The sequence below is a fragment of the Budorcas taxicolor genome, chromosome 7 (genome assembly GCF_023091745.1).
Source record: "Budorcas taxicolor isolate Tak-1 chromosome 7, Takin1.1, whole genome shotgun sequence".
Taxonomy (NCBI): Eukaryota; Metazoa; Chordata; class Mammalia; order Artiodactyla; family Bovidae; genus Budorcas; species Budorcas taxicolor.
Genome location: NC_068916.1, coordinates 34,128,554 through 34,148,516, shown reverse-complemented (window position 1 = coordinate 34,148,516; position 19,963 = coordinate 34,128,554). Strand labels below are relative to the sequence as shown.

The 19,963-nt window shown below is 44.4% G+C and overlaps 1 protein-coding gene and 1 pseudogene across 1 annotated transcript; one reads left to right on the top strand and one right to left on the bottom strand.

Annotated features, from left to right (window-relative positions):
* Positions 1–479: 479 nt before the first annotated feature.
* On the top strand, positions 480–3,996 carry FAM170A (family with sequence similarity 170 member A). The gene is made up of 3 exons (XM_052643483.1): positions 480–549; positions 2,281–2,421; positions 3,209–3,996. The coding sequence occupies exons 1-3, from the start codon at positions 480–482 to the stop codon at positions 3,994–3,996; spliced, it is 999 nt and encodes a 332-aa protein (XP_052499443.1).
* A 12,502-nt stretch (positions 3,997–16,498) lies between these two features.
* On the bottom strand, positions 16,499–16,853 carry LOC128050966 (39S ribosomal protein L53, mitochondrial-like; annotated as a pseudogene).
* Positions 16,854–19,963: the final 3,110 nt, after the last annotated feature.

Sequence of the window (19,963 nt, the reverse complement as noted above, 5' to 3'; positions counted from 1 at the left end):
TTGAATGCAGAAGGGAAAGAGTGAAATAAAGGGAGAAAAGAAAAAAAAAAATAAACAGGAACAGATTAACATCTCAAAATATCCTGCTACATTTGAAAGATGTGAGAGTTGAATTCATGGGCGAGGTTCTACTGGGAAAAAGGAATTGTTCTTGAAAATGAGGTCTGTGCTGTTGCAGAGACAGCCTGGCCCCTAGGTCCACAGAATGCTCTGATGTCATCACTGAGGTCAGAGAATCCTGCCGTGGGCCCGACGACCTTTGAACTTTAACAGCCCTGCGCTGTGGAGAGCACTGGGCAGTGCTGCTGCTTTAAGTGGTCCGAGTTCTTCAGCCACTTCGGAGACTGGACTGCTTTTACTCGATTTAATTATCAAGTCATTTCAGTGGGTCTCTGGAGAGCCAAGAAGGGCCAACCTGTAGCGAAGAGGAGGAGCTGGACGTGTGGCATCTTCTTCTAGGGGGTCTTCTAGTTGGGACGATGAAAAGGCGACAAAAGAGGAAACACCTGGAAAATGAAGAGTCCCAGGAGACTGCTGAGAAGGGAGGAGGTATGTGGGAGCAACTTGTCTGGGGCACAAGGGTTTCTGCCAACCTGAGCCTTCTCTAGGAAGGGGGTACTGAGAACCTGTTACATATGAAGCAGGGAGCAAGATACCATCACAGTCTTGGTGATGTTGCTGTATCCATCTCGGGGGAGGTCCCCGCGGTGTGAGATGACACAGAAAGGCCAGATGCCCCAGGCAGATGGGAGGTCAGTCCTGCTGGTTTGAGCACTCTCCAGGGGCTACAGGCCTAGGGCTTCGTGGCACTCACAGAGGCTGTATCCTGCCTGTGCAGCCCTAGACATGCAGCTTTTCTCAATCTTCAAGTTCTTTCTACTTCTCTTTGCTTTTTCCCTGGGGTCACGAGCTAGGGGACGTGAAGGATGCTGAGGCAGACCCATGGGTTACTTGGCCCCTTTTACCAAAGAGGAAAGAGAAGCCCCATGAGCTGAAGGCCTTGTTGAAAAATATCTCAGGCAGTGGAATGCTCTTCAAAAGGAGGTTGTTCGTCTAGGGATGGTCCTATAGAAAACATGGAGGTTTTATTTATTCAACAGGAAGAATTTCCTGAAGGAGATCAAGGGAGAGGGGAAGGGCCTTCCAGGACCTGAGACCACAGGGGTGGGGGTGAGAAATGTTGTTAGAGTCCTATGGGGAGGTCTGAGAGCCACGGCTACAGGGTGCCTGCGTGCATTAAGTGTAGGTGAGTAGTCACCCTGGGAGAGGGGGTGGTCACGTGAGAAAGTGGGGCAGAATGGGGCCCACCCCAGAGTTCCAGCTGGAGGCCTAGGCCCCAGATTAGAGCAGCACCTCCTACCGGGCCCAGGGCCCTGGCAACTGTAGGGTGGGACTTGGGAGCAGGCAGCAGCTGGGACAGGATGGGGAAAGCAATGATTACCCTGCCTCTTACACATCAGAATATTTCTGTGTGTGGTGGAGGAAAGAGTGGGGAGGATGGGGATAGGGTGCTTATCAGATATAAAGTCTGTGTAAGGGGTGTTTCATGATGCAGTCACTCATACTCATATACACTGATGTAGCAGAAATATCACACACCTCCACACATAAACTCCTTATTAAACCACACATTGAAAATTGGGTGTCCTGTATTTTTGTTTGCTAACTCTGGCACCCGCTGATGTATTATGTACTGATTATATTTTTATATAATTTATATTTTTGTTTAGTGTCTGTCTTCCCCTACAAGAATGCTCAGCTTTACCAGAGACCAGAATAGTGGAATAGTGCCAGATACATAGTGACTGCTCACTGAATCTTATTGAATGAATGAATGAACACAAGCCATAAGTGCGAGCCACACCATGTAATGAGGAAGAGTTATGTGTCCCATAATTCCTGAATTGTAAACAGAAACCATGCACACAAATGCCACAGACACAGATACACACATTTGCACTGTGCTTACCACACTGACTCCACACTTACCACAGACTTAGCTAATCCACATCAGTCGTATTTGTATATACTTACAGTCGCCTCTCAGACCTACCTCCCCCCAAATACACCAACAGAATAGTTACTGATTTTTAATTGAATTCTAGAGTATATACCAGGAAACATGCTCCAAACCATGTGTATTCACTGCAAACCATACACTACAAACCATGTGTAGTCACTAACATGTGTCAGACACTTGGTAAATATTTGTTGGAGAGACGACTGATGAGCAAACATGTCCACACCACTCTCTCTCTCAGCCTCTAATTTCTCTCCCAGGAATCTCAAAATCACAAGAGGATCCCCCTCAGCTAGGATGCACTGCAGTGGCCCGAGTCTGCCCCCAAGGGTCAGGGGAGGTCTCTTCTGCTTCTGAATACTTCTCCTGTGTTTCTTCTCCACGCAAGCTCATCTATGGTGGTAAGGGTATGGGAATCCTTGAGTGTAGGGGTGCTTGGCTCTGGAGCAGGGACACATAGATCCCAACAAGGCTGAGCAGAAACCCAGGGTTTTCAGAGGTGGTCAGGGCCCTGTGGAGGAGCCTGGGGAGGACATCTGAGCTTTAGGAGGGCGTGGACCAAACTCAGTGTGGGGGTGTGTGAGTCTTGGTCCCACCATGGTGGGGAAATTAAGGAGAGGGGCTAAAGAGGTCTGGGCTTGAAGTGGAGGGCAGAGAGATCAGGTTTAGCATCTTCAGAGGGACATGTAGGCTTGTCTTTGCCTTTGTTTCCAGAGAAGGACAGAATTCTTGAGCTCGGCCCAAGGGCAGGACCATGCCACTCAGGTCCACACACCTCCCACGTGCATCTGCTCTCCACTCAGCCATTCTCAGCCCAGACACCAACCCCGAGCAGGCAATTCCCCAGGGCCCTCCTCCTATACCACAGCCCACCTCCCACAAGTAACACATTGATGATATTCCCCAACTCACCTGCTCCTTGTGAACACACCCACCAGCATCCCTCACATACCACAGCATGCCCCTGCACCACACTCTACACCCCTGCACACAGATATGGCTCCAGTATCTGCTCCCCCGCCCACAGATGAAGAACCCACAGATGCCAACACATACCCGACCCCATTCTATGACCAACAAATTCCAAGCTCATGACACAACTATGTCATGCAGATGTCCCTCCCCACAGCACCCTCAGCTCCTGGAAGGACCCATACATGTTCTTATGTTTCTAATTTCCTTTCCCAGGAGTCTGGAAGTTGCATCGAGACAGTCCCCAGCCTAGAGCACCCCTAGCCCATCTTCAAGAACAAGGGGAGATAGCTCCCCTGTCACCACGTGTCTCCTTCTCCTCCCCTTCATCCTACAAGACCTGTGCAACCTCTCTACATATGAACAAAGAAAAGAGGGGCATGAAAATATACTACATGCGGGTACAAATGAAAAAGGGTGTTGCTGTCTCCTGGGAGGCAGAGAAACCCTCGGAGTCGCTAGAAAAGCAGCCGAGGATGGAGGAAGTGACCCTTCCTGAGGACGTGTGGGTGGGGACTCCCCCCTCAGACGTGTCCACCAGAAACCTCCTGTCTGACAGCGAGCCCAGCGGGGAGGAGAAAGAGCACGAGGAGAGGGCTGAGTCCGACAGCCCCGTCCCAGGGTCACCTGCCGTCGAGGAGAGACCCCGGGCCAGGACACCCGACTGGCTGGTGACCATGGAGACTGGCTTCCGGTGCATGGCCTGCTGCCGGGTCTTCCCCAGCCTGGAGGTCCTGCAGGAACACGTGCAGAATGGCATCCGCGAGGGCTTCAGCTGCCACGTCTTTCATCTCACCATGGCCCAACTGACAGGCAACGTGGAACCAGAGAACACCCCTGAGGAGGAGGTGGAGGACGAGGAGGAGGACGAGGGCAGGGAGGACGAGGAGCAGAAGGAGAAGGAGAATGAGGAGCAGCAGCCTGCGGGGGAAGATGTCAGCTTGAGGAGACCCTGGAGCCAGTGTCCAGGCTGTGTGTTCCATTCTCCCAAGGACCGGAAGTGAGCAGGGGCCAGGGCTGCAGCGGGAGCTATGTCTTCTCCAGTCTTGTCTCTCCATCCTGGCTCAGAAGGGAGAAGTGGGGCTTTCTCACCTCAGGGGTCAACCGAAGGGGGTAACTGGGCCCCTTGCTTTTGGCCCAGGCATTTTAATAAAGTCATGACTGTAAGAGAGAATTTATCCTGAGCTTTTCAGCTTCCCTTGGAAGTTCTCTTTAACTCAACATCTCTTAACTCAACTCAACATCTCTCTTGATTTCCACATAGCAACTGATAATTCATGGGCCAGAAGATCCTGGAAGAGGGTGTGGCCTTCTCTCAGGAGAGGTGAGACCTGAGGCTGGCACGGTCTTCTGAGCCTATGTCACGAGGGCCCAGAGGAATCTAAGGGAAGGGGCCGAGGAGATGCTCTGGGTTACCTGATGGCTCTGCAGTCTCATCACCTTGGGGCCCATGCAACACTTGGGAGGGATTGACCTGTTGATTTGGACAAGAAGGTGGAGTTTTGATTTTGATTTTGATTGAGTTCTCTCAGGGTCTCCATGACTGACTTCGACTCTAAGAGGATGTACTACCAGCTGCTCGTCTTGGTAGAGAGAGCTAGGAGTGGTCTGAAAAGAACCGGGGCCTCACAAGACCCACAGTTTGAGGTCTTGAGAGCCTGTGACCTGAGCCAGGACCTCACCCTGACCACTGTACCTAGCCTTCTGAGACAGAGGAGAATGGGAGAGGGAATCATATGGAAATGAGGTCCCCGGAGGTCTGGAAATATATTCTAGAACCTTCACTGTTCGATCAGTTCAGTCACTCAGTCATGTCTGACTCTTTGTGACCCCATGGACTACGGCACACCAGGCTTCCCTGTCCATCACCAACTCCCAGAGCTTACTCAAACTCATTTCCATTGAGTCAGTGATGCCATCCAACCATCACTGTGTGATAGTTGATCTGGAGTCAGACTCTGTGGTGTGTGTGGCTGCTGAGCTTCAAGGCAGAAGTGAAGGGTAACTCAACCAGCAGAGCTCCTGGTGCTTCTTGTCTCTTCCTGTCCTGCCTCATTTGTTTTGTCCCTTCCAGAGAGAAGAAAGGACTCTAGAGAGAGTAGCAGACAGAATGCCAGTGGTCTGAAGGAGGATGAAGGGGCTGGCATTCAGTTCAACATCATATGACAGTATAAACATGATATGTAATAAAGGGTGTTTCCCAAACCTTTCCTGGGCATTTTATTTAATTACATTCATCTACCTGTGTGTCCATCTGTCAGTCATCTACATCTATATCTCTAGTGGTTTGTTTGTAAACAAGGTTTCACACAAGCACTGAAGACATCCACCAGTCTTTTCCAGAAGCAGCAGTCCCCAAGCTCCCAGGGTTGATGAGGGTTCTGTGTGACTAGTTTTCGAAGGCTGGATGCCATGTTTCACATGAAAACATGGCCTACCACACTGAGTTCAGGGAAAGTCACCGGGAAGTGGCAGGTGCTGTGGGAACTGTGTCCAGTGGGTCATGATTGAAAATGCTGTGACCAGTATTTCAGAGGATGGAGGGTGGTGTATGTGTCTTCAGGGCTGGCTTGGGAGAGAGACTGGCATGGTTTCACAATGAATCACTGGGACAGAGGAGGAATTTCTCAGTCTTGAAGCTATTGATGGAACAGTTTCCTCCTGAGATGGTAAGACATTTAAATTATTATAGTGCTGAAAGAGGGGCCATCTGACCTCCATGAGGAATTTGGAGAAGAGATCACCACGTTAGGAATCTAAGCCAATTCTGATGCATTTCATTTTCTAAATAAATTCTTATCCTAGCCTCTCAAGGTTTTCACTGCATCACCTCTGAACTGTGTCTTCTCATCACTGCTACCATCCACTGGAGTCAAAGGCTCTGGGAGGCACTGAAGACTCATTTTGATGTATGATCCATGGTCTTTAAGGTAAGGGAGGAATAATGTATCTTCCTCATCTGGGTAAGAGGCCAAAATCAGGTTTTGGTAGGACTGATAGAAGGAAATCATTTTGCAGTTCAGAGATTTTTGTCAGTTTAAGCAGAATACTTCAGGAAGCAACAGTTAGAACTGGACATGGAACAACAGACTGGTTCCAAATAGGAAAAGGAGTACGTCAAGGCTGTATATTGTCACCCTGCTTATTTAACTTATATGCAGAGTACATCATGAGAAACGCTGGACTGGAAGAAACACAAGCTGGAATCAAGATTGCCGGAAGAAATATCAATAACCTCAGATATGCAAATGACACCACCCTTATGGCAGAAAGTGAAGAGGAGCTAAAAAGCCTCTTGATGAAAGTGAAAAGAGGAGAGTGAAAAAGTTGGCTTAAAGCTCAACATTCAGAAAATGAAGATCATGGCATCTGGTCCCATCACTTCATGGGAAATAGGTGGGGAAACAGTGGAAACAGTGTCAGACTTTATTTTTGGGGGCTCAAAATCACTGCAGATGGTGACTGCAGCCATGAAATTAAAAGACGCTTACTCCTTGGAAGGAAAGCAATGACAAAACTAGACAATATATTCAAAAGCAGAGACATCACTTTGCTTACAAAGGTCCATATAGTCAAAGCTATAATTTTGCCAACAGTCATGTGTGGATGTGAAATTTGGACCATAAAGAAGGCTGAGAGCCAAAGAATTGATTCTTTCATATTGTGGTGCTAGAGAAGACTCTTGCAAGTTCCTTGGACTGCTAGGATATCAAATCAGTCAATCATAAAGGAAATCAACCCTGAATATTCATTGGAAGGACTGATTCTGAAGCTGAAGCTCCAATACTGTGGCCACTTGATGCAGGGAGCTGACTCACTGGAAAACACCCTGATGCTGGGAAAGACTGAGGGTAAGAAAAGAACAGGATGACAAAGGATGCAATGATTGGATGGCATCACTGACTCAATGGACATTGAGCAAACTCAGGGAGATAATGAAGGACAGGGAAGCCCAGGGTGCTGCAGTCCATGGGGTCCAAAGAGTCAGACACAACTTAGTAACTGAACAACAACAGCGAAGGCCTCAATACTTTATATAGTGCTTGTGACATTTCTAATATCTTATTTTTTTCTTATTTCCTCTTACAGCTTCTAATTTGTTATTGCCAGTGTAGAGGAACTTGATTGATTTTTAAAATTTGTTGACTATCTGCCTGTTGAACTATTTTATTAGTTCTTACTAGTTTATCTATGGATTCATTTGGGTTTCCTAGATAAATGAGGCTATTAAATGTAAATAATGTGTTTTTTGGATAAAGTTTATTTTTTCATCTTGGAATCAAAATTGCCAGGAGAAATATCAATAACCTCAGATATGCAGATGACACCACCTTTATGGCAGAAAATGAAGAAGAACTAAAGAGCCTCTTGATGAAAGTGAAAGAGGAGAGTGAAAAAGTTGCTTAAAGCTCAACATTCAGAAAACTAAGATCATGGCATCTGGCCCCATTACTTCATGGCAAATAGATGGGGAAACAGAGGAAACAGTGACTGACTTTATTTTTGGGGGCTCTCAAATCACTGCAGATGGTGACTGCAGCCATGAAATTAAAAGATGCTTACTTCTTGGAAGGAAAGTTATGACCAACCTAGACAGCATATTGAAAAGCAGAGATACTACTTTACCAACAAAGGTCCGTCTAGTCAAGGCTATGGCTTTTCCAGTAGTCATGTATGCATGTGAGAGTTGGACTATAAAGAAAGCTGAGAGCCAAAGAATTGATGCTTTTGAGCTGTGGTGTTGGAGAAGACTCTTGAGAGTCCCTTGGACTGCAAGGAGATCCAGCCAGTCCATCCTAAAGGAGATCAGTCTGAAGTGTTCATTGGAAGGACTGATGTTGAAGCTGAAATTCCAATACTTTGGCCACCTGATGCTAAGAGCTGACTCATTTGAAAAGACCTTGGTGTTGGGAAAGATTGAGGGCAGGAGGAGAAGGGGATGACAGAGGATGAGATGGCTGGATGGCATCACTGACTCAATGGACATGAGTTTGGGTAAACTCCAGGAGTTGGTGATGGACAGGGAGGCCTGGCATGCTGTGGTCCATGGAGTTGCAAAGAGTTGGAAACGACTGAGCAGTTGAACTGAACTGAATATATACATAGATAGTGGTATGTTGAATTAAGTTAAATATTTACATAACTGTTAATACAATCTAACATCCTTTATCAATCATTTTCTTTCAATCCGTATTATGTTTTCAAAATATATCTATATCCATTCATATAGATGTAGGTCTTTTATTTTTGACTGTTTGATATCCCATGTATGGACAGAGCGTAATTTATTTTCCATTCAAGCATTATTGGACCACTGGATTGTTTCCCTCCCTTCTTGAGAGCAAATAATATTTCCTAGACTGTTCCTAAAGACATCTGACAGTCAAGAAGGGCCTGGCTGCCTGAAGCATTCCTGTTCCTGATTGCCTGTTGTTGTTGTTGTTGTTGTTCAGTCACTAATTCATGTCTGATTCTTTATGACCCCATGGACTACAGCATGCCAGGCTTCCCTGTCCTTAACTATCTCCCAGAGTTTGCTCAGCCTCATGTCCATTGAGTCAGTGATGCCATCCAACCCTCTCATCCTCTATCACCCCCTTCTCTTCCTGCCCTCAATCTTTCCCATCATCAGGGTCTTTTCCAGCGAGTTGGCTTTTCACATTAGGTGACCAAAGTATTGGAGCTTCAGCTTCAGCATCAGTCCTCCCAGTGAATATTCAGGGTTGATTTCCTTTAGGATTGAGTGGCTTCATCTCCTTACTTGCCTTTAGCTACCATCCAACAGGCCATCTCCAGCAATTTGAAGCACAGAAAATCTCGCCAAATGGGGAGACCTAAGGAGCTTTCAGAATGTGGGAGGTTAATGACAGGCATCCTACTGGAATCCTAGGGGAGTCTGAGCTGGCCAGAATCACCTCCTCCTCCATTCCTCAAGAGAATTGTGGAGAAGACTCCAAGAACTGAGAGTAGAAAGAGGGAGAGATAGGCGGTGGGGCTAAGCTGTTACTGAGGTCCTTGAGTGGGCTGTGAGGGTGCAGAACCCCGAGAGAGCCAAGCTTTGCCTTCTGAGAACTTCTCCCATAAGGATGCTTATTATTAAGGTGCTACCGGTCATGTAAAGCTGACTCGGTCCACACTTTCACAGAAACGTGCTGCCTTAGCAGATTCTCTTCTTGTTCACATATGCTTTTCGTCCTGTTACTTAGTTGCTGCCTTTGCTGCTCCACTGATGTGAACCATAGCAGTTGATCTGTCTCGCTCCGTGGCACTTAGTCCACAGCTTGAGGGGGAGGGTGGAGGCCAAAAGTGCTCCAGAAGGAAAGATGGAGTTTGAAAGGGGATCTGAGTTGAGGGTGTTTTCTTAAGTCCTGATGAATAAAATCTAGGTCCAGTGCCTCAAGGATCTCCTAAAGTCCTGGTTGTTCTCAAGGCTGACCAGGGTTTACTCAGTGAAGGAAACGTATGCACTTGGGATTTTCGTTGCTTGCTCATATGTGCCCTCCTCTGATACAGACTGTTTAAGACTGATTTTCCCCCAAAACGACTTTCCAAGTGCTACTGTCATCTCATGAACACTTACTGCCCCTTCCTAGTGTCCCCCTAGAACATCACTGCAGCAAATTTATAATTAGGTAATCATGCTTCTTCCCATAGTCTCAGTTGCTTCTGATCAATTTTGTCTACTTTATTCCATAGTCTTCACTTATCAGTGTTGTGTGTTGCTCTGTCGGTTTCAATTCTTTGCGACCCCCATGGACTGCAGCCCACCAGGCTCCTCTGTCCATGGGCTTTTCCAGGCGAGGATACTGGAGTGGTATGCCATTTCTTTCTCCAGGGGATCTTGCCGACCCAGGGATAGAACCCGGGTCTCCTGCATTGTAGGCAGATTCTTCACCGACTGATCTATGAGGGAAGCACCTTTCTAGCTGCAGGTTAACCCATTAGAAATAATTTCTTTTTGTTTCTCTTCTTTGGCAAATTCTTTCCATCTTTTAAGGTCATTTTCTTGTCTCTCTACCATCCTACCTTCCTAAACTTTTTTTTCTATTTAAATAAACTTTGTCTCATTTCCTAACTTTCTTGTAAACATTCAGAGTTTATTCCTCACAAATTAGACAAGCGTTTATGAACGTCTGGGCATAATGGACTCAGAATAAGTTGGTACCCCTGTGGTACCTCTCTTGCTGGGGAGCTGTGAGTGAATCATTGGCTTCTGGAGACACAGGTTGTATGGAGTCAGAAAGGCAGAGTGGTGTCTGAATGCTTGTTCTGCACGTGTGTGTTTCTTCCTAGTCGTTTTCCTTGTCCAGTCACCTCCAACATCCCTCCATACAGCCTGAGGAATTATTTTCATCACAAGAGTAGAAAGTTTGTTTTGTTTTCCATCAAGTTCTTTCCTCAGAGTTTGGTTGCAAGTTGTTCCTGTTTCAAAGACTCCTTTTCTCTCACTTTACTTCTGTTCTTTCATCTCTGTCCAGAGTGGCCCACTGACTCAAATGGATGCAGATTCAAAGATGGCAAGAAATGCCAACAATTCTGAAATTACAATACAGATATATTAGGAAAACTTGAAATATTTATCCTGCCAAATTAAAGAAATTGCACTTACAGTGTATTAAAAGTCTCAGCATGAAAACACAAATGATAAGAAATTGAATCACATCTAATTTTTCTTTAATCCTTTCCTGATTTATTCCAGTCTTCCAAGTTGACATGATTAACTATTTGTTATATAAACTTTCAGTCATTTTCTACACATACACACTGTTTTCTTTTTTTCACGTGAGTGTGAACTAGGTCACTTTCAACATACTGTGATTCTATGATTCATTCACTCCCACTGAGTCATCCACTGATAAAGTAGTTTTTTTCATGGAAAAATATTTCCAATAGCTAATAGTCAGTGTTTGTGGAGTGCTTACACAGTATCTTTATCTTCTGACTACGTTATATATACTTTTTACAACATACCCATGGACTAGGTACAATTATACCCCCTTATGACAGATAAATACAGAGGCCAAGTAACTTGCCCAAGACACTGGAGCAAACCAAAATCCATGTCTCTATAATCATTTTGCTTTATTGCCTCCCTCTGGGATGCTTGATGATTATGCAACTCAAACTTAAATACCATGTTACATTTTGTATTTCTTACACAGCATGCAGTTGTGATATGAGGTAACTAAACAGACTACTTTTAAAAACCCTTATGTACCTGAAATGAAAGTAAGCCAGGGACTGCAAGCTGTAGATTCAAGATTTCCTACCAGCTTTTAGAAATAGCTTCTTGAATTCAGTTTATGTAATGTCAAATCTAAGGTGTAGTCCAAATAGTAATAGAAAAATGCAAATGTGTAGAAAAGTGCTTAAAGTTGACAGGTACTAGGAGTGTAGCATTATGGGGACCAAGGTAAAGGCCCACAGCAAAACTCACCATTTCTGTCCCAAAGGGCAGAGCTCCACATTGTAACTCCCTGGGGCAGCTAGTCTACTCACTGCTCAGTGTAGCAGCATCTTCAGTTTGATAGACTCATAAGGATGCCATATACTTGGTTAGCAGTTCTACAGTCTTTTTTAAAATTTGTTTATTTTAATTGGATCATTACTTTACAATATTGTGAAAGCAGTTCTACGTTCTTGATGTAATAATATTTTCAGGGTGTGGGAGGATATCAAGTTATAAAAAATATCCTTAGAGAGGTCTGCTTATTAAGCTTTGCTTTTTTGATCTCCACAATACTTTTCCTTAACTTTTTAGAATCACGTTGTTTTCCCTTTGTCTAACAAACTTTCAAATACTTTTTGATGAACTATCAAGTTTGGGAAAAAATAAACATCTTTTTAAAATAAAGAAGATAGTGACAGTGATAAGTAGGAAAAAAAACTCTAAAATTGAGATATACTTCATCATAGTAAGTTGGAATACAAAGTTCATGCTTACTGTTCAGGATGTCTAATTAAAGTCAAGGATGCTCTGAGGTATCTGTCAGATCTTTATGAGCCTCCATCATTACTGATGAGCAGGGTTGACAGATAAAATATAGCTGTTTAGTTAAATATGAATGTCAGGAAAACAACGAGTACGTTTTTAAGATAAGTTCCCTGGTAGCTTAGTGGTAAAGAAAAACGCAGGAGACACAGGTTTGATCCCTGGCTTGGGAAGCTCCCCTGGGGGAGGTAGCATGGTGACACTCTCCAGCAGTCTTGCCTGGGAAATCCCATGGACAGAGGAGGCTGGCAGGCTACAGTCCATGAGGTCTCAAAAAGTCAGGCACAACTTAGTGACTAAACAGCAACAATAAAAACAACAACATGCCCCCAATAGTACATAGGATGCACTTATACTAAAAAATAATGATTTATTTTTTTCTAAAGTTCAAATTTAACTGAGTGTCCTATATTTTTATTTTCTAAATCTGATAGTGGAAGTGAGAAATAGATTTAAGGGCCCAGATCTGATAGATAGAGTGCCTGATGAACTATGGAATGTGGTTCGTGACATTGTACAGGAGACAGGGATCGAGACCATCTCCATGGAAAAGAAATGCAAAAAAGCAAAATGGCTGTCTGGGGAGGCCTTACAAATAGCTGTGAAAAGAAGAGAGGCAAAAAACAAAGGAGAAAAGGAAAGATATAACCATTTGAATGCAGAGTTCCAAAGAATAGCAAGAAGAGATAAGAAAGCCTTCCTCAGCGATCAATGCAAAGAAAGAGGAAAACAACAGAATGGGAAAGACTAGAGATCTCTTCAAGAAAATTAGAGATACCAAGGGAACATTTCATCCAAAGATGGGCTTGATAAAGGACAGAAATGATATGGACCTAACAGAAGCAGAAGATATTAAGAAGAGGTGGCAAGAATACACAGAAGAACTGTACAAAAAAGATCTTCATGACCAAGATAATCACAATGGTGTGATCACTCACCTTGAGCCAGACATCCTGGAATGTGAAATCAAGTGGGCCTTACAAAGTATCACTACGAACAAAGCTAGTGGAGGTGATGGAATTCCAATTGAGCTGTTTCAAATCCTGAAAGATGATGCTGTGAAAGTGCTGCACTCAATATGCCAGCAAATTTGGAAAACTCAGCAGTGGCCACAGGACTGGAAAAGGCCAGGTTTCATTCCAATCCCAAAGAAAGGCAATGCCAAAGAATGTTCAAACTACCACACAGTTGCACTCATCTCACATGCTAGTAAAGTAATGCTCGAAATTCTCCAAGCTAGGCTTCAGCAATACATGTTCTGTGAATTTCCTGATGGTCAAGCTGGTTTTAGAAAAGGCAGAGGAACCAGAGATCAAATTGCCAACATCTGCTGGATCATGGAAAAAGCAAGAGATTTCCAGAAAAACATCTATTTCTGCTTGATTGACTATGCCAAAGCCTTTGACTGTGTGGATCACAATAAACTGTGGAAAATTCTGAAACAGATGGGAATACCAGACCACCCGACCTGCCTCTTGAGAAACCTATATGCAGGTCAGGAGGCAACATTAGAACTGGACATGGAACAACAGACTGGTTCCAAATAGGAAAAGGAGTACGTCAGGCTGTGTATTGTCACCCTGCTTATTTAACTTCTATGCAGAGTACATCATGAGAAATGCTGGACTGGAAGAAACACAAGCTGGAATCAAGACTGCCGGGAGAAATATCAATAACCTCAGATATGCAGATGACACCACCCTTATGGCAGAAAGTGAAGAGGAGCTAAAAAGCCTCTTGATGAAAGTGAAGGAGGAGAGTGAAAAAGTTGGCTTAAAGCTCAACATTCAGAAAACGAAGATCCTGGCATCCGGTCCCATCACTTCATGGGAAATAGATGGGGAAACAGTGGAAACAATGTCAGACTTTATTTTTTTGGACTCCAAAATCACTGCAGATGGTGACTGCAGCCATGAAATTAAAATACGCTTACTCTTTGGAAGAAAAGTTATGACCAACCTAGATAGCATATTGAAAAGCAGAGACATTACTTTGCCAACAAAGGTCTGTCTAGTCGAGGCTGTGGTTTTTCCAGTGGTCATATATGGATGTGAGAGTTGGACTGTGAAGAAAGCTGAGTGCCGAAGAATTGATGCTTTTTAGCTGTGGTGTTGGAGAAGGCTCTTGAGGGTCCCTTGGACTGCAAGGAGATCCAACCAGTCCATTCTGAAGGAGATCAGCCCTGGGATTTCTTTGGAGGGAGTGATGCTGAAGCTGAAACTCCAGTACTTCGGCCACCTCATGCGAAGAGTTGACTCATTGGAAAAGACTGTGATGCTGGGAGGGATTGGGGGCAGGAGGAGAAGGGGACGACAGAGGGTGAGATGGCTGGATGGCATCACTGACTCGATGGACGCGAGTCTGAGTGAACTCCAGGAGTTGGTGATGGACAAGGAGGCCTGGCGTGCTGGGATTCATGGAATCGCAAAGCGTCAGATACGACTGAGCAACTGAACTGATGGGAGTTACATATCTTTGACCCTTTGTGGGTAAAGTTTTGCCATCCTGGGAGATTTAATAGGAGAAATGTGAAAGAGTCCAGGTACCCGTATGGACAGAAATAACCCTGTTATACTTCTGTATATGTGACAAGTCTCTAATAGTTCACAAAGATCTGGTCTTAGAAAAACTAATCCAAACTTGGATGTCTGATGGCAAGGCAAGGACCTGAGTTTCAAGTTCATCTTTTATGTTTGTGGAGACAACAAGGAACTTCACATAGTTCCCAGAAGGGAAATCATGGAGGAGGCGTTGGCTTCATCCATCGTGTAGACTTTTATATTTGGTTCTGTCTAGATTGTGTTGCAAAGGTGGAGCTTGTTTACAACTATGGAGGTTCAGAACATTCTCTGATGTGCTTTGGGGGCCTCTCTGCATCTATAGGAATGCCACGAATATTCAGGCTGTCAATGGCTTTCCCAGGTGCTGTTTCCTTGGTGCTGCTCTCTGAAGTATGTAAAGGGATTGTCATCTGTTTTGTGGCCTGGTGGCCTGTCTTAGTATTGTGAAAAGAAGTTGCTACACCTTGCTCAGAGGATTTCAGATGTAGTGGGAATAGACTGGTCAAATTTAAGTAACACTAGTTTTACTAGAGCCAGGAAGAACAAATGACTGGAAGTGGAGGTGTCTGGGATGGGAAGGACGTTGCTGTAATTTTAAAAATGATCCAGGACCAGGAAGGACAACCAAAAGTACTGGGCTTTAATTTGGGTCACAGGTAAGAGAGGGAGGGATGGAATAGGGGTTGACCTTATATAGACAGCCAGCATGTTGTTCATTTGTCCATTCACCCAAAACCCAAAAGGTGGGTTGCTGAGGTACTATCTTGTGTCAGGTACTCTGTTAGGTTTTGGGATACAATAGTGAAGAAAATGAATTATCAGTCTTTAAGGAGTGTATAGTTCAGTCAAAAAGACTGATAAAGAAATAGGCAATTACAACATAGGAAGTAAGGCTTTTAACAGAGGAAGCGGATCTTTGTGGGTGTAAGCAGGAGGGTCAATTTACCTAAGCCCAGTGGTGGGGATAGGGAATGGAAAACCCAGAGGGACTTCTTTTTTTTGCATGTAGTTAATGTAGTATTTATTTTAAAAATAGGCATGTAAGAGGACCCCTGCAGTTCAAACCTGTCATTGTTCAAGGGTCATTATAGACAGTATGCAAGATTATCAGTTTTATTTTGGACAAAGAGTGTTGCTATAATTTGGAGAAATTTGTTAGTAGATACCCTGACTATATAGCACAGAATTTAAGATTAGAGCCAAACAGAAATATAGGGTTTAACCCAAGAGGATAGTTCAAGTCATGACAGAAAACAAGATGTCCCAAAATTAAGAGAAAGGAGAGTAGCACACCTTTATGGTTAAGAGAAGAAAAAGGACCCCAGAGGAAGATAAGTTCCACAAGGAGTGAATTAAGAGTGGCAAATGCTACTGAAATGGAAAGATGAGGACTGAGAAAACAGCATTTATAATAAAAGTAAGAGGTACTTTGAGTAGTGGAGGGAGAAGCCACATTCAAAAGGGTTAAGCAGTAAGTAATGGTAAGAAACTAAAATAAATTCAAATTTGTCCACACTCCTCCTATCTTTTCTCATCCCAGAAACACTGGTTAGGTTAGCAGTCACAGGCCTCTTTCCACTTTTTGGGGTTCCATGGCCCTCCAGATGGAGAAGGCAATGGCACCCCACTCCAGTGCCCTTGCCTGGAAAATCCCATGGACTGAGGAGCCTGGTGGGCTGCAGTCCATGGGGTCGCTAGGAGTCGGACACGACTGAGCGACTTCACTTTCACTTTTCACTTTCGTGCATTGGAGAAGGAAATGGCAACCCACTCCAGTGTTCTTACCTGGAGAATCCCAGGGACGGTGGGCTGCCGTCTATGGGGTCACACAGAGTCGGACACGACTGAAGCGACTTTGCAGCAGGCCCTCCAGATAGTGATTTGAGTAATTAAGTTCTTAAATAAGTGTTCTTAGCAGTCTTAGGTTAAAATCTGTTGGTTTCTTCTGTGCTGTCAGCACCTGGTCCCGGGGCTTGGCTTGTCCCTGCTCCCTGCCGCGCCCTTGGCCTGGATGTGGGAGGTGAAGGCCGTGAGCATTTCCTGGGCGGTATGGGCGGTGAGGTGCGCGCTGCGCATAATCAATCGATGCTCGATGCTCGTCTCCAAACATCATGTCCATGCAAGGTTCGGAGCCGGTGTGCCTCACGTCTACAATCACTGAGCAGTGAAGGTTCGTGCAGCGAACTTTCTCGCTGCTTACTGCCTGGTGGAAGGTCCTCGTCGATTCCACGTTCTTCTCGAAGGAACAGAACTGAACCCGAACCTGCTTGACCGAGCAGAGTCCGAGCCGAGCCAAGGCAGCCACCATGCTGACACACACCCCGGCCCAGAGGGACTTCTCGAAGGAAGTGATATTGGAGATCTGCAGGGTGAGTAGAAATTTTCCAGGACCTTTCCAGGCAAAGATGGAAGGAAGAAAGACAGTTTCAGGCAGAGGGACCACTCAGTATAGAATGCTTAAGGAGAATATAGTGTGTTCAAAAGTATGGCTGGGGCATGAAATCTGAGGTGGGGGGTGATAGGAGATGCGGCTAGAAAGAGAGGCAGGGCTCTGTCATTTAGATCTCATTCTGTGGGCAATGGCGGTTCGCTGAAGTTTGTGAAGGCAGAGGAGTGACACTGTTAGATTGTGCTTTGGTAAAGTCACTTAGCTGATTGTGTATAGTGGCTTTTGACAATAAGCTCAAATTCTTCTGTGTGGGGCCAGGTCATACCTGAGACCACGTAGTCACTGGATTCAACTGATGCTGTGAGTATTTTTGATTTTTGTTTCTTTTGTGTGTGTTTGTGTGAGGTTAGGCAGACAATGTCATGCCTTATTTCCATTAACAGCAACATGAAATAAATGAAATATGTGTGTGCGTGTGTGTGCTCAGTTGTGTCCGACTTTTTGCAACCCAACAGGCTATAGCCCACCAGGCTCTCTCTGTCCAAGGGATTGTCCAGGCAAGAGTACTGGAGTGGGTTGCCATTTCCTTCTCTAGGGGATCTTCCTGACCCAGGGATCAAACCCTTGTCTTCTGCATTTCCTGCAACCCAGGTGGATTCTTTACTGCTGAGCCACTGGGGAAACCAGATCTTTCCTTGTGTTATTTTAAATTAACTCAAGACCTGTTAAGGGCCATTGCTGTAGAAAGGGGTCTGGACCATGCAACATCTGGGTGGAAACAGAAGCTGATGGAAAGTGGGAATTTGAGGGATTCTGGAGCAGGATGTGGGAAGCAAATAACAGTGAAAGCCTTTTCTAACACAGCTTTATAACTACTGGTCCTCCTTATCCTCTCCTCTTCCTGATCCCTAACCTCATGAGGATGAAAATGTATCCTAGAGGCCTCTGATCAGATTCTGCCCACAGCACTCTGGTTTGAAAGTCACAGAGTTCTCTGAGAAGTGATAAGCTGCTTATCTTCCTTCCTTATTAGTCATTTAGCACCATTTCTAATTTCCAAACACCTACTGTTTGTAGAGCCCTCTTGCTTTCCCTTTCTGAGTGTTTTCCAGCACTGTCCCTTTTGATCTCAGAGATGTAATCTTTAACAAACTACCAATTAACTATGAAATGTCACTACAACAAAACACATGAGTATTCTCTGTGGGTTTATTGTGCTTGAATTTGACCTTCATTGCTAATTCTTGGACTGTCTTCCTGATTTGTGGCTTATTTGAACTCACATTTCTTTTTGTTGACCATTTCAAAGCTTTTGTCTAGAAATTAAGCTGGTAAAATAGCATAGAAGCCTTTTCCCCTGTGATAATCCCTTCCTTTTGATGCCAGTAATTAAAAATGGGCTGTGATAACATGAGAAGACTTAAAGTTTGAAGGTTTTAAGAATGACTTGGAGACTCAGAAGTAAAAAGGGACCAACACAAGTGAGTGTAAACTATTATTTTACTCAAAATACTATTTAAAATAGAATTTAGGTTTATTGAAGAAAGTTATACTTGAGCTATTTGCAGTTCTAGCAGTCAGATGTTCTTTAAAAATCTGTTTTAAAGTTCTGACTGGTGGTCTTAGAATTAAACTGCCATTAGGTGGAATGTGGAATATGGAGAGGTGAAAGAAAGTCAAGCTGCAGTGATGCTACAAAAGAGAAACTACCCCATCCATGACCATGTGGAGTGAATGGGAATCAGACAGGAAAGGAGACAGAAGCAGAGCTGGTTTCGTAAGTCATGGTTCCTGCAGCTCTTTGAAAGTGATACCCACCGAGGGCCAGGTGCAGAGCACATGGCGGGAGTGGCAGGGCCACCAGGCAGGAAGTCTCTCCATTTCTGGTACACAGGCTGGAATTTCAAAGATATCAGGACACAGGTCTTTCTCTGAAAAGGGTGGACTGATGTTTTTGAGAGAGAATTTCCAGAGCTAATGACATACTCAAGCTAAAGAAAATATATCTGTCCATTTAGGGACGTTTGAAACGAGTGGGAGGCAGAAAGAGTAAATATTTTGGCAATTAAAAGACCTGGGTTGGTATCTGTTACTTCAGTAAATTACTTAATCCCTCTCAGCCAACTTCCTCATCTCTAAATTGGTGATGATGACGATAAGATTGTTGAGGGCATTAGATGAGGTCATGTCCACTGGACCATTGGGGCAGTACCTGGCACATAAGAACTGCTTAATGAGTGACAACCAGTAGTCATTAGACGAAACTCAAATTTCATGTCTTCCCCAGTGTTTCAGATTTCGACCATTCTGAGAAGTGTGTAGTGGTATCTAACTATTGTTTTAATTTGCAGTTTCTTAATGGGCTTCCCCGGTGGCTTAGTGGTTAAGAATCCACCTGCAGGAGATGCAGGTTCGATTCCTGGGTCAGGAAGATCCCCTGGAGAAGAAAATGGAAACCCACTCCAGTATTGTTGCCTGGAAATTCCCATGGATAGAGGAGCCTGGCGTGCTATAGTCCATGGGGTCACAAAGAGTTGGACACGATTTAGCGACCGAACAACAACTACATAAAACTTACTTTTCTAGCTTCATGCATTGACCATGTACTTGATTTTGGAGAGCTGTTCCATCTTTGCCTTTGGTTGGCACAAGGTAAGCAGTCTCCCTGTCTTACCTTATGATGCCTACTCATAGCTTAGACAAAATACAGTGTGGATTGCACATTGAATGTTTTGGCTCTATGTATCAGGATGACTTGCAAATAATGACAGTCATTGTATCTTCAAAATAGCAGTTGCCAAACATTTTTCCCGCAGTAACCGATTCCTTTTGCAAATATAATTTTCTGTAGAACTCCAAAATATAAACTACAATATGAAAATATTGATTCCATAGGCAGGTAGTTGATAATGGTAACAGACTGCTGTGTGCTTTCAGGACACTCTGCAATTTATCCAGAAACCCAAAGGAGCTATAGTAGGAAATTCTGCTTCAAAAATTGCATCACCAACAATAACTATTGCCTGTAT